Genomic DNA, 14382 nt, shown 5'->3' with positions numbered 1-14382 from the left:
GGCACAGGCCCAGTGACCAGTTCCCCAGGGTCAGACCCTCAGAACTCCAGGCTTTGGAAAAATCTCACAGGCACGTGCCATAGAACTTTGGGGTGCTCACGAGCCATCATATCCCCCGATGTCAAGTCCATGAGCACCAAGCCCCCTGTGTGATGTGCCCCTGGCCTAGGCACACAGATGTGTCTTGGGCATAGTCACAGCCACCCACGAGAGACGGCTCTAGCCATGAGCACACATGAGTAGAACATGGAGATGGTGGGGGTGTCTGGTGTATTATCGCTACCAGCAACCCACGAGGGCAGGACAAACCCATGTTTGCATTACGTAGACCACAGAAGTGAAAGGGGGAACAATTCACAGGTGTCTGCCTTTCTGGTTCTTTTGGTCTTTGCTGTTCAAGGCTGTCTCTATAAAGTTATAGTCTAATTAGAGACCGCAGCAGAGGAAAATGTCTGTCACACCACGAGCCAGTCCCATCCCCCCTCCCTCCCACAGGACCGGGCAAGCAGGAGCTGGGAGAAGGGGGCTGTGGGTCAAGCTCTGTGGATAAGTGAGGGGCCTCGGGCAGGGCACTGAGCGGTTCTGAGTCTGTTTTCTCATCCCCAAAATAGAAACAAAGTTGTCTTTCCAGGGTATTGTGAGGCATAAAAGAAGGAGCCTTATCCTGGCTGGACAGCAGCAGTGACAGCGATAACCAGTAGGCATTACCGCATTAACGTGACTTACCACCGTTACACTGTCACACTCGTACACTGCTGTGGGTGTCACTGCTGCTTCTGCCTTCTTCACCTGCCTGCACTGGGCCAGAGTCCTAGTATAATTAGCCTTGGGAATTGGAGACTGACCCAGGCTTGATCTTCTCCCACTTTGCTCACTGGCCGTGGCAGGTGTTGTAGGTGGATTTCTCATGTGGGGCGAGGCCCAGGGGAGAAGAGCTACGGGAGCTTCACAGAATGCCCGAGAGTGGCTCTCTCTGATCCAGGCCTGGGGTTCCCAGCCTCACCTGTTCATTACATCAGTGACAGGGATTCTAAAAAGCTTGACCCGTACTTCAGTTAGTGTGTCTGGCTGTAGGACCCAGGCACCAGTATTTTTAAGCACTCCCCTGCCCCTCACCCATGAGAATTGTGAATTGTAGTATCAGGCCGAATGTGAGAGGCCTGGGCATTGGGGAGCTGTCGGGCTGCCCAGTGAGGCCCCCCTACCAGGGGGCCTTAAGTGGGAAGAAAATTAGGCAAGTCAGAATTTGATAGCACCGAGCTAATTTGGGCAAGCTCTTGTATGAAATATTAGCTGATTCACAGGAAGCCTGGTAAAAAAGAAGATAAGGTGAAGAGCCTTTATCTATGATGGTGGCTTTTCTTTCATTTTCTCTTTGCTGATGTAATGTGGGACTTGTAATTTATAGGGAAGAAATACGACTCACGTGTCGCCAATCTTTATAGGGAAGGACCTCCAGTGACTTAATAAAAATAAGCACTTGTCTGGTTCTTCAGTTGCTTTCTAGCTAATTTTGGTCCCTTTTCTTTTGCCAGTTGCCAGAGGCTCCACCCTCTGAGGAGGAAGAACAGGAAGCCTGGGTGAATGCCTTGCTTGGAAGAATGTTTTGGGACTTCTTAGGAGAGAAGTACTGGTCTGATCTGGTGTCCAAGAAAATCCAAATGAAACTCAGCAAAATAAAGGTATTGTTTTCCACCCAAGGGGCTTCCAGTTCTTCACATTTCTTAATTTCTGGAAGTTTTGTACCATTATATTCTCAATGAAAAATAACTTGGTGTAGAGTGTAGAACATATGACAGTTGTAAGTTCTTGTCAAACAACATGGCTGGGCCATGACCTTGACCGTGTGACTAGCTGCCTCTGAGGACTTAGTGACTGTTCTTGTTTACCTGTTTCCTTGTGTCGCCCTCATTGTTACCCACTCTAGGTGATGATCCAGAATCGGGTGGGAAAATGTGAGCTTTTCTAGCTCCCACGAGTCGTGTAGACTTCTGTTATCTTTAACTTAGTGTTTCCAGAGCCCAGCCGGCCTCCCTGTCCGAGCCTCGTGGTGTGCGCCGGGGGACATGCCTGATTACTTAAGACCCCTTTCCCAAGGCATGCTCCCCGCCACGCTGGGCAAGTTAGCACTGCAGACTAAATATGTCTGGGTGTGACCTTTACTTCTGGCCAGATGGCATTTTATTTTGGGCTCTCCTTTTGCTGAAGAAATAGTCCTGCTTCTGACTTAGACCCACTTGGAAGTGCATTTAAACTGCATAAGCATTCCTCATGGTTGCCACCACATGACTCATTTTGTATCACCTTTGGCAACCAAGAGACCTTATGTGGGTTATTTAGAAGAAAGTTTTTGACCCTGCAAAGCCCAGGCAAAGAAGAGTCACTTTGGCTGCCAAATCTTCACTGAGAGACAGCACAGTCAGCAGCTTAAGTCAGTGGGTCTTTTGGGGCCATAGATCCCTTTGAGAAGCAAAAGTGGATGGATCTTTTCCCCAGAAAAAAGCACAGTGACACAGAATTTTGCCCCTGACTTCAGAGAGTTGAAGGACTCCATGTTAGGAGGCTGTGTGCTAAGTAAAATTGTAGTAGAACTAAAAGGTGGGCATGGAAGAGCTTTGTTGGACCTTTGGGTAATGAACCTGCTCTGTCTTCCTCCCTGAGCCCCTGATGAAGAGGAGAGGCTGCCCCCTGAGCTGGAAGAGAGTATTTCAAGGCAGTACTCGGGGCAGGGACTTGGGAAGAGTTTGTTGACAGGGGACAGTCTGTGTTCTTCAGATGGCTTGAGGGTTGAACCCGCCCCGCTAGCCAGGTCTGTGGGGGGGGCAGGAAGTGACAGTGGCCCTTCTGTGTTTAGAGATGAGAGGCCTGCATTCAACCTGGAGCCCGCTCAACCTTCTTGGTTTGCGGGGGGGTGGGGGGGCGGGGGGCGGAGATTAGTGGAGAGTTTGAGTTCCCGGGTTGAGGCATACAGCTGGGGCTGGCACTTCTTCCCCAGAGACTGTCTTGGACCCTTCCCTGAGCAGGAGGGCGGCAGGTCCTGGCAGTGTGTGACAGGAAGCAGGGCATGCCTGAACTCCAGATGGCACATAGCTCTCCATGTGCCCCTCCTTCCTACACAGATGGGGGGCAGCATCGCACTTCTCTCTGGAGTCAGAAGTCCACCAGGCCGCTGGCTCCTTGGTGGAAAACCGTGGGTTCCCCGTCCCAGAGGAAGTGGAAAGGAAGTTCTTTTATTTCCATCTTCTCCCTTTGCTTGTCATGTGGGCTTTTGAAGCTCACAAACTGAAACTCCCTTTCATTTTTTGTGGTCAGAAGTGCAGGCAGATTAGGTAGAAAAAAGGTACCCAGATCCAGCAGCACTGGCCATTCAGGGGCTGGGCAGCGCTCACTCCGTTGCTGGCCTCAGCGCCTCCACCCTGACCCTAGCTGCTACCCGTGAAGTGCCCTGCAGGCCAGAGGGGATCCCAGCAGTGGAATAAACCGAAAGCCACTAAATTCCAAACCTGCCACCATCCTGTCAAAGGAACTCTTATTATTATTACCAGTTTTCAGATATCACTGGAAGAGCTATTCCTTAGTATAGTGAGTGTGAGTTAATGGCCAGTCAAGAGCCAGAATGACTGGAGGAGCCTGAGCTGTGCCCTGTGACAAAGATCTCCAGTCTCCTGGTGTCCCCTGAAGGCCTGACATGCAGAGAACTCTTTGCTGGCCTTGCCCTGCAGTCTCAGATGGTCACCCTTGCACATGAGAATGACTCATTTTGAAAGAGCAGCCCAGTGTCCATATGGTAGGTGCTGAGTTTCTGCCCCCACAGCAAGTATACTCTTGGCCTTGGCCAGCTGCTCCGACACCAGTGTGGAGCTCTCAATTGTCAGGGGCTCTGTGCCCATGTCAGCCAATGCTGCTGTTACTGCATACAGCTGCTAACATGCCACCCACCCACCTGAGAATGAGCCCCATGCACCCAAATGCCCATTCCCCCCTGGGTTTACTCAGGAAGACAAAGAACACGCAGTGAGTCCCTCTCACAGTGGTGCTCTTTGGGTGGGTGGGGGGAGGTCCTGGCTGAAAAGAGCAGGAGCAGTGACCTTTCCTTGCCTTCCCTGCCGGATACGAAGGAAGCTGCTACAGGGCCTAATCCTGAGGGTTTTGATTTAGATCAGAGATCTGAATGAGGAGGGGGTCGGGGGTGAGTGAAAGATGTTCTAGAATCTTAGAGTTGGGTACTCCAGACCCTGCAATGGTCCCCCTCCTCATTCTGCTTACAGGTAGTGAGAGCCCGCCGCACCCTGCAGAGTCTTTCTCAGTCCCCTGTTCCTCCAGTTCCTCTCCTTCACCCTAGGTCCTTGCAGGACTTCAGGGTGTAGGATGGGGTAGGGTGGGAGGTTGCACAAGGCCACAAGGAGGGACAGTGTGTTTCTGTCTTTGCATTTGTTCCCCTGGCTCAGTGTTGGACTTCTGTTTCCATAGAAACCCAGCATGCTCCTGACACACTAGGTATTAGAATGATAATAATAGATAAAAAAGAAAGTTGCGGGGAGAGTGACAAGGGTACAAGATTTTGGCTACATTCTTGGCCAAGTAGCATTCTGTAGGCTGATTGGGAGGCCAAAGACCACATAACATTGATGCTTTTGGAGAAAGTTTTTCCAAACACAGCAAGCACCAATTCAGACATGCATGTCTGAGTACTGCCTTTAGTCAAGTTTCGTCCATCACAGACTTCATAGCCTCTTTAAGTTGGCCGCTCCGCCCCCTTGCAGAAACTCAGAGATGCAGTTCTCTGACTGGTGAATCCTAAAAGCATGTGAGTTACTCTGCAGAGAGGCAGCTGAGGAGGTCCTGTCTAAATAGGCATTAAACTCACGCCTGGCTAGATGCTACCTTGTTTTGTGGGAAATGCTTGACGTAACTTAAATTTAAATTTTCTAAAAAAACTTTAAATTTTACAAAATTATTCTTATGTTCAAATGGAGAAATATTCATGAAAATTAGAAAATTCTGGAGGGAAAGAAGCAGGACCTGACAGATTTGAGAATGCGTTATAAAGTGACAGTAATACAAGCAGTTTGGTGCTGGTAGGAAACAGGTGCTCTACAGTTTCCAGGGGGTGGGAATCTCTAAAGGTGGCATTGTCAGGGAGGGTGTTGGTGGTTAAGATACAGTTAACAGTAGGGGAAGATACCTGAAGTTATTGGGGAAAAGTTAAAGTGGATCCCTGATTTACATCTTAAAATTGGGAATAGACTCAAGTTTTGTTTTGTTTCGTTTCGTTTTCAAACACATGCAAGTACGGTCCAGGTGGAGGAAACATAGATGAATTAATTCTCTAGTCTTGAGGCAAAGTAGGGATTTCTAGGCACGATACCAATACTTTTCTGTAACTTCCTCTGTAAATTCCTGCTGATAGCTGTATTAGTGGAGGTCCCACTCAAAGGGAGGAACCCGAGAGGAGCGTTTTTAACCAAAGGAAAATCTGTAAAAGTGTGAGCCTGTGTAGTGGAGAAACCAGAAGGGATGGTGCAGCGTCCGAGGGCGGGCAGCAGTGGGGAGCTGTTACCTGTCCCTGAGGAGGCGAAAGTATGGCAGTTACCAGAACTTGGGTAGCACGGCCCTGTGGGGGTGGGGGGGGTGGGGCTGGCTGTCTGACAGGAGCTGTGGCCTTCAATAGAGGGAGGGGACAAATCGGGATGGTACTCTTCTCTGTACCTTACCCTCCCCTTTCCCTGCCTACCCAGTGTGGCTTGTGTGGGCCAGCCCCAGAGGTACAGGGAGGAACTCAAACCCCGGGTGCAGATGGAAATGTCAGCACACGGTCAGGGGATGTGATTGTTTTTCGAGAATTTTAAAAAATGTGAGTTTGTCTGTCAGAAATGTTGCAGCGATTTCTTACCCCCCCACTGGTAGTCTAAGAGTGGTCCATTTTCCCACACTGTGGCCAACACCAAGAATTACCACATCAGCCTGACCAACATGGCTGGCTCCCCCTCCACAGTCAGGTCTCTGGCCAAACGCTCTCTTCAGAGAAGCCTTCGCTGGCCTCCTTAGGCAGAATAGCCAACCCTGCCCACACCCCAGACTCCCTCTGTCCCATGACCTGCCTTACTTTCTCTGTAGCACTAACCACTCTGAGGTGGTCTGCTTGTTTATCTGTTTACGCCTCTCCAGGATAAACCCCGTGAGAGCAGGGGCCTCGCCTGCCTCCTCCACGGGAGGAGGGAAGGAGACAGCGAAGAGTACTGTGGGTAGTGCAATGCCTAGTATGTGGTTTGTGCTCAATAAATTTGGGTTAAATGAATGTATCCCCGAAGCCTTGACCGTCATTCCTTCTGAGAGTATGTTGAATTCTAACATTTACCAGGTACTAACGTCTCATTGTTTACTTCTTTTCTCCAGCTCCCTTACTTTATGAATGAACTAACTCTGACGGAACTTGACATGGGGGTGGCTGTGCCAAAAATCCTTCAGGCCTTCAAGCCTTATGTTGATCACCAAGGTAACTCTTAACTGACTTTGGAGGGGAATGACCCTTCCGTGAGTGTGAAAATGTCTCTGTCACTGCAAGTTGAATACCAAGGCCTGTGTTTGGGGGGAGTTGGGGACTTTTTAAATATGTGTTTCATGTTGGTTGTCTTTGTTCCTAACAGCCTCAAGCTGATGGGGAACAGATCAGGACTGCCCCTCCTGTTCCTTCTGGCCACTCAGGTCCTTAAAAAGCCCTCCTTCTGCCGAAGGTGCCTTTGTGCCAGATGGGGCTTTTGTGTGATTTAGAAAACAGTCCCTGCCTGGATGGCCGCCGCCTTTGCCGGGGTGAGAGGCAGTGGGCTGGGCTTCAGCCTCACTCGGCCTGCACAGGCCTGCAGGTGCCTCTGCCCAGCCCCGGGGCCCTGAACTCCTTCCAGCAGCTGCCTCTCCTCGTGTGTATCCACATCTTTACCTTGCCCCAACTTCGAGGTTGTGGATTCTTTGACCTTCATGTTTCACATCTCTGTGCTCCTTACCACTCCTAGTAGGTGCTGAATAGGCCTTTGAAAAGGAAGGCCTGTCATCAGGCAGTGTTTTGAGAGTAAGCCGCTCTGTGGGAGGAGGGTGCTCAGACTTGATTTTTAAGACATGCTACTGGCACATTATTTACATCTATTCTTGTGGATTGGGGAAGAGTTGGTTAGAATGCACAGAGGGTTTAAATAAATGTAAAGATTTCTCTGTATTTTGTGGCACGCAGCTTCCAAGGACCGTGGTAGAAAATCTAGTACACAGAAGTTCGGTGAAAAGAAGAGTGAGCCAGGCAGACCAGAGCAGTCCGTGAGCAGGCAGGCACAAATCTCCCCGTCACGGAAGCAGCCGGCTCTTTCCGGTGCTGTCCCTTTTCGAGTGAACCTCTTCCCACCTGCACTGGATTTGCATTATTCCTTGGAAGGCTCAGAAACAGGGCAGAGAAGAAAATAATTACAACTCTTTAAGAGAGTGGTGTTTGCTTTGAAGTAAATGTTTCAGAAAATATAGAGACTCTGACATCTACTTGTGTCCCCTCCGTATGGCTATATCATATGGCTCTTGAAACATATTTACTGAAATCCTTTTCTGTGTTTTTATAGATAAATTTAATGTCAATACAAAGGGATTATTTTTCTAGTGCTATCTCTCTAGCAGTGTTTCAGCTGACAACGAGCCCATATTTTCATGTTTTGAGTATCCCATTGATTTCAGAGAAAGGTAGACCAGAGCATTATATGCAAATGTGGAAGTCTATGTAATACTGCACATTGAGAGTGCCTATAACCACTTAATTGTGTCTACACTTTTTAAAAAAGATTTTATTTATTTTTAGAGAGAGGGAAAGGAAGGGAGAAAGAGGGAAAAAAACATCAATTTGTGGTTGCCTCTGTCACTCTCCCCCTACTGGTGACCTGGCCCGCAACCCAGGCATGTGCCCTAATTGGAAATCGAACCAGTGATCCTTTGGTTTACAGGCTGGCACTGAGCCACACCAGCCAGGACATATATGTCTACACTTTAATAAATCTGAATGCCCCTGGGTTTGGTTAGTTCCTGGTTTACTAAGAGTAAGACTAGAAAAGATTCCTTAAAATGATTTAGCTAGAGTTCTCTTAACCACATGTGAAGGTCTAAAAGATGCATCTTCTGTGCCTTCAGTGTGTAGCTAGGATCTCTACTTCATTGTCAGCATACAAGTGCTGCCTGCCTTCCTGTGCCTCTAGTAGGCTCTGGGTTGCCCTTTGCTTCTTTAGGAATTGACTTGTATGTAACAGGCTGGTAAATGATCAGCTAACATAAACCCCCAGAGAGTCAGGCTTAAAGAACGTAAATAATAGGTGTACGTGCTCTGTTTTCTAATGCATTAGCAGTCTCTTATCTCAGGAGATAAGGGACACATTTCACCAAATCTGTTCTTTGTTGAATCAGTAGAAATTTCCAGTGAGAAGGGAGCAGTGCCACAGCTGTATCTAAGTGTCCTTGTGACTTTGAACTTTGCAGCCTCCCAGGGCAGCTTTGTCAGGCTCTGTGTGAAATTCACCAACTGTCCTGCATCTCCAGTCTCTTTGCTGTCCCTCTGAAGCAACACATTTCACTAGAGCAGTGATTTTCAACCTTTTTCATCTCATGGCACCCACAACTAATTACTGAACTAGTTATGGCACGAGATGCGGCACACCAAAAAAATACAGCTTTTGCTGATCTGACCATAGAAAAGTATAATTTTTATTTGTATTCTTGTGTTGTCTGTTGTCTTTTTTTCTTTTTGACAATCTAAGGGGAAAAGTAAGTGCTCCTGACTCAGTAGTCAGGTACTACATACTTTAGAAGTTTTTATAGCACACTGGTTGGAAATCACCACACTAGACAGATCAAAGCTTTGCTGGTTTTTAATCCATTGGAGACTTAATTAACTCCTTTCAGGGCAGGTTTTAGAGATCTGGCTGCTTGTGTAGCAAGGGAGGAAAGGAATGATAAAGACCTAAAGCCTGTGGGTTTTAAAAGTTTGATCAAATTAGGTTTTCCCAAGTCTGCAAAGGATACGAGTGATGGTAAAACAGAAATGGATGTGGAGGAAATACATGTGCGGATTCCATTGCTCTAAGGAAAACTCTCCTTTTAGGGAAGTTAAAATCAGCGGTGACTTGCTAAAACTGACTCTGAAAAGCAGAGTTTATTTTTTAGGGAAAGGCAACCCAGGGTGAAGAGGCTTCAGCAGCTCTCGGGAGAGGCATCTCCTGTGGGATCCCACACACACACCATTTTTTTAATGTTTGCTTACTTGTGCTTGTTTGTTGGAGGCACTGAGCTCAGGAGGGATATTCGCTCCAGAGCTGGTTGGATCACTCCACCCTCCAGATGCCCTTCTTGAGGCGATGCAGAGTGGAGGTTCTGAGAGCCAGCTTTGGGGCTGGATTGCTAGCTTCACCGTTGACCCATCCCACAGCTTAAAGCTGGCAGATTCTACCAGGATAAATGGAAGGACAAATGCATTGTCAGCTTTTGTGGCCTTGCAAAGGAGCAGAGTCTGTAGTTCCCCTGAATAAAATCACACATTGGCCATGTTAGCGTGTCCGAGTTTTGGGACACATGGCCGAGTTCTAGCGTAGTTAATAAGGTGAAATAACCTCCTTCCCCAGAGCATCCTCACATCCCACCAGTGGCATGTGGCTGTGAGCCAGCTTTGCAGGTCCTGCCTTATCTCTGACCCTCCCCATGCCACATATATCTCTCACCAGGGACTGTGTGTGAGTCGCCTCCCTTCCCTTCAGGCCACACAGTGGGGTCTAGAACCCTGTCTCTGAAACCCCGTTTATTTCAACCTGAGCTGCTGTGTCCAGGGCCAGGCCCTTGGGGTTCACCAGGCCACACCTCTCAGCCACACTCCTTCCCACTTATTAACTCTGTTTGGGTAGGTTATGTTTGTTCCTTCATTTATTCAGCAAATACTCATTGATGGGAAAACTGGAATGTTTAGATGAAAAGAAAAATACTACCCATCATTCCACCATTCAGAGATAGCCAGGGTTATGTTTTTGATACATTTGGTATATTTTTGGTGTATTCTGTTCTAATATTCTTTCTCTTGTGGTTAAAAATTAATTTAGAGTCAAACACTGAGAGAATTAGGCAGACTGACTACACAGACTTGAAAGGGCAGTCAGAGATAACCCAGCCAGACCCCGCTGTGCTTTAGATGTGCGAGCCAAAGCCTGGGGTGGGCGTGACTCACCGAAGGTCACCCAGCAGCTCGCCTTCTGTGCTGTTCCGCAGCTGCCTCTTTGGGGCCTCTCGGGGGGGCTCCCGGTGCTCTGCAGCCAGGTGGCCCATGTTGGGGCCCTGCTCCGTCCCCATGCGGGGTGAGGCCTTGGGGACTAACAACTCGACTTCAGTTTCCTCGTTCAGAAAGTGCTGTGTCAGTAGTGGCTGCCTTGTTCAGTTGTGCTGGAGGTAAATGTCACGTGTAAAGTGCTCAGACTGGACATGTGGCACATAGGCAGCCATCAGTGTCAGCTACTGCTGCTGTCGTGATGCTTTACTGTTGGAAAAGCCTCCCGATGGGGCTCAGTGGGGAACCTCTCCCATCCGCCAGGTTTTCGTGTCCCGTGCCCGGGGCCAGTGCCAGAACGAGTCGAGGATGTAGACTGTAGCTCCTCAGGTTCAGGTGGATTCATTTAGTCTTCAGGACATTGGCTGCGTGAATTGAAGCCTGCAGATAGTCCCTGAGTGTCTACCATGGACAGTGCTGTGCTAGTTCGCCCTGTTCAGGATACCCGAATAACAACCCACGTTCTGTCTGAAGGTGTCACATTCTGTGGAAAGATGACCGTGACCAACAGGAATGGGAACCTTGTCTGTCTTCAGAGAGGCCCTTAGTGGTGACTGGTGGTGTCCACCATCTACCACTCGTCTTCCGGACCTTGACCGTAGTGCTGGTGCCTTTGTCAGTGCTGGGGCTGCAGTTGCTTTGCCAACTGATTGTTTCAGAAACTGGAACCAGAGTCGGGCCGTGTGACCTGCCCATTCCTCCTGCCACACACACCCTTGCCAACAGTAGATGTTAGGAGAACACCCATCCAGGGCTGAGCCATGGTGACAGGGCCAGACCGTGGGGCTTGGCACTGATAGGAACGGCGTGCACACTCTGACTAGATCGTGTTTCACAAAGAAAAAAGACTTTTTGTGGAAAGGGTGGAAAAGGGCCCTTTTGTGAGGCTTGGTTGGGGTGGGAGAGAAGAGATTGCTTGGTGACTATGTCTACCTTGCAAGGCGGCGCTCTTTCCGAGAACATTTATAGGTACACAAAGGTAGAAATGACAGCTATCCTAAAAGATACAGCCAAGTACAAGGAATTCTGGTTTTCTGTGGAGTCTGAGTAATACGACACCAGTCTGTGTGCCAGAAACAGAACAGTTGCTGGTGAGTTCTAAGGGCCGAATAATTCAAGCATCTGCTCTTGGTAATATATTATTGATGCTCCATTTTAAGGTTTGTTCCTTGTGTGACAGATACTGACTTTCAGAGTGAAAATCAACCACTAACAATTAGAGGTGGAGGAAATGGAGGGGCAGAGAACAAGGGGGCCAAGCCCAGGCGAGCGAGGCTTCAGGTTCTCTCAGCTCCCAGGCTGCCCGTGCTGTTACATCCATTCCAATGAGACTGACGCCTGTTAGTTGTTTTAATAGTAATGAAGCCCTAGCTGGTGTGGCTCAGTGGATTGAGTGCTGGCCTGCGAACTGAAAAGTTACTGGTTCGATTCCCAGTCAAGGCACATCCCAGGTAGTAAGCTGGGTCCAGTCCCCAGGTTGGGGTAGGTGAGAAGTGACTGACTGATGTGTCTCTCTCACATTGGTGTTTCTCCCCATCTCTTTCTCCCTCCCTCCCCCTTTCTCTAAAAATAAATAAATGAAAACTTCTAAGCCCTGGCTGGTACAGCTCAGCGGGTGAGCACAGGCCTATGAATCAGAGGGTTTGTGGTTTGATTCCCAGTCAGGGCACATGCCTGGGTTGCAGACCAGGTCCCCAGTAGGGGGCATGCAAGAGGCAACCACACATTGAAGTTTCTCACCCTCTCTTTCACCTTCCCTTCCCTTCTCTCTAAAAACTTTTGAAAAAGTAATAAAACAGTGCACTCCTGAGTGAAATTACGAGATGCTTATGGCTGTAGTAGAACTATTCCCGAGGCCGTGGGGTCAGTCAAATGGACTACCAGGAAGAAGGCAGAAGGATGTCTGTTCTAGTCGTCTGGGCTGATACCCATCAGGGCTGTTTATGATCTCCGGTGGCATCGTGGTCTGATCTGCACCTGGTGGCCCAGGCATCTTTATTCTTCTTCAGGCACAAACTTGCAGAGGGCAGGCATTCGTCCCAGTGTCTTGAGCTCTGGTATCTAGCATTAAGGACTCAATCATGGGGACTTCTGGCCAAGATGGAGGTGTAGATAGACATACTGTGCCTCCTTGGACAACCAAAATAAGGACAACAATTTAGAAACAAAGTAACAACCAAAACTGAAAGAAAATTGAACTGTATGGAAGTCCGACAACCAAGGAGTTAAAATGGCACATTCATCCAGACCGGTAGGCAGGGTGGAGTGGGGCGGTTAAGCAGAGAGGGGTTGTGGCACAGGAAGTGGTGACACCAGGTGCGCAAGGCACCCCAGGTGCGCAAGGCAGCACCAGGCAGACCCTGGGCACCCAGGCAGCAGCTGGCAGGCTGCTGCTGGGTGTGGGGTGGCAACGGGCAGACCCAGTGAGGTGACGATTGAGAAGCGGGGCACCATGCGCAAGGTGGCTGGCTGACCAGGCAGTGGTCCCACATTCGTGGGCAGATAACTGGGGAGTGAGACAGGTTGAGCAACCCAGGGCCCTATCACCAGGAAATAAAGCCTCAAAACACCAATTGAAAACACTTGTGGGGGTTGAGGTGCAGGGAGAGACTCCCACCCTCACAGGAAAGTTCATTGGAGAGACCCACAGGGTTCTAGGATGGACACAGGCCCACCCACATGGGAGTCAGCACCAGAAAGGCCCAGTTTGCTTGGGGGAAGCAGTGGAAGGGACTGAGGTGCAACAGAGAGCTGAGCAAGTGCCATTTTTTCCCTCTTGGACCCCATCCCCATGTAGAGCGTCACAACCCAATGACTTGGGTTGCCCCGCCCTGGTGAACACCTAAAGCTCTGCTCCTCATGCATAGTAGGTATGAACAGACCAAAACATTATGGCTCAAGCAGAAAAACAGCTCAAAGCCCCAGAGCCAATACTTCTAAGTGACCGAGATAGCCAACCTATCAGATGCACAGTTCAAAACACTGATGATCAGGATGCTCACAGAACTGGTTGATTTTAGTCACAAATTAGAGGAACAAATGAAAGCTAAACTAAGTGAAATGAAGGGAAATGCACAGGGAACCAACAGTGATAGGAAGGAAACTGGGACTCAAATCAATGGAGTGGACCAGAAGGAAGAAAGAAACATCCAACCAGAAAAGAATGAAGAAACAAGAATTCAAAACACTGAGGAGAGGCTTAGAAACCTCCAGGGACATCTCTTAAGTGTTCCAACATCCAAACCATAGAGGTACCAGAAGGAGAAGAGGAAGACCAACAAATTGAAAACTTATTTGAACAAATAATAAAGGAGAATGTCCCTAATCTGGCAAAGGAAATAGACTTCTAGGAAGTCCAGGAAGCTGAGAGAGTTCCAAAGAACTTGACCCAAGGAGGAACACACCAAGGCACATCATAATTACATTAACCAAGATTAAAATGAAGGAGAGAATCTTAAAAGCAGCAAGAGAAAAGAAGACAGTTACCTACAAAGGAGTCCCCATCAGACTCTCAGGTGATTTCTCAAAAGACACCTTACAGGCAAAAAGTGACTGGAAAGTTTTCCAAGTCATGAAAGGCAAGGACCTACATCCAAGATTGCTCTATCCAGCAAAGCTTTCATTTAGGATGGAAGGGCAGATAAAGTGCTTCCCAGATAAGGTCAAGTTGAAGGAGTTCATCATCACCAAGCCCTTATTATATGAAATGTTAGAGGGACTTATGTAAGAAAAAGAAGATAAAAAATATGAACAGTAAAAAGACAGCAAACTCGCAGTTATTAACAACCACACCTAAAACAAAAGCAAAAGCAAACTAAGCAGACAACTAGAACAGGGCAGAACCACAGAAATGGAGATCACATGGAGGGTTAGCAACAAGGGAGTGGGAAGGGGAGAGAAGGGGAAAAGGTACAGAGAATAAGCATAGATGGCAGACAGAAAATAGACAGGGTGAGGGCAAGAATAGTATGGGAAATGTAAAAGCTAAAGAACTTAAGACACATGGACATGAACTAAAGGGGGGGAATGTGGGTGGGAGGGGTGTGCAGGGTGGA

General features: G+C 48.5%; 1 protein-coding gene across 5 annotated transcripts in view; it reads left to right on the top strand.

Annotated features, from left to right (window-relative positions):
- The window catches only part of TEX2 (testis expressed 2), a 99930-nt gene that overhangs the window by 67635 nt on the left and 17913 nt on the right, over positions 1–14382 (top strand). For all 5 annotated transcript variants that reach the window (XR_005070009.1, XM_037070241.1, XM_037070238.1 and 2 more), the window contains 2 exons: positions 1536–1682; positions 6397–6496. Coding sequence is in view for 4 of the 5 variants with exons in the window: in XM_037070241.1 (XP_036926136.1) it covers positions 1536–1682; positions 6397–6496 (247 nt within the window). In the remaining variant the exon portion in view is untranslated. The remainder of the gene's footprint in view (positions 1–1535; positions 1683–6396; positions 6497–14382) is intronic.

Source organism: Sturnira hondurensis, unplaced genomic scaffold, assembly GCF_014824575.4.
Source record: "Sturnira hondurensis isolate 20B ecotype Veracruz unplaced genomic scaffold, ASM1482457v3 Scaffold0018728, whole genome shotgun sequence".
Lineage (NCBI taxonomy): Eukaryota > Metazoa > Chordata > Mammalia > Chiroptera > Phyllostomidae > Sturnira > Sturnira hondurensis.
This window is presented reverse-complemented; position numbering and strand designations above follow the sequence as displayed.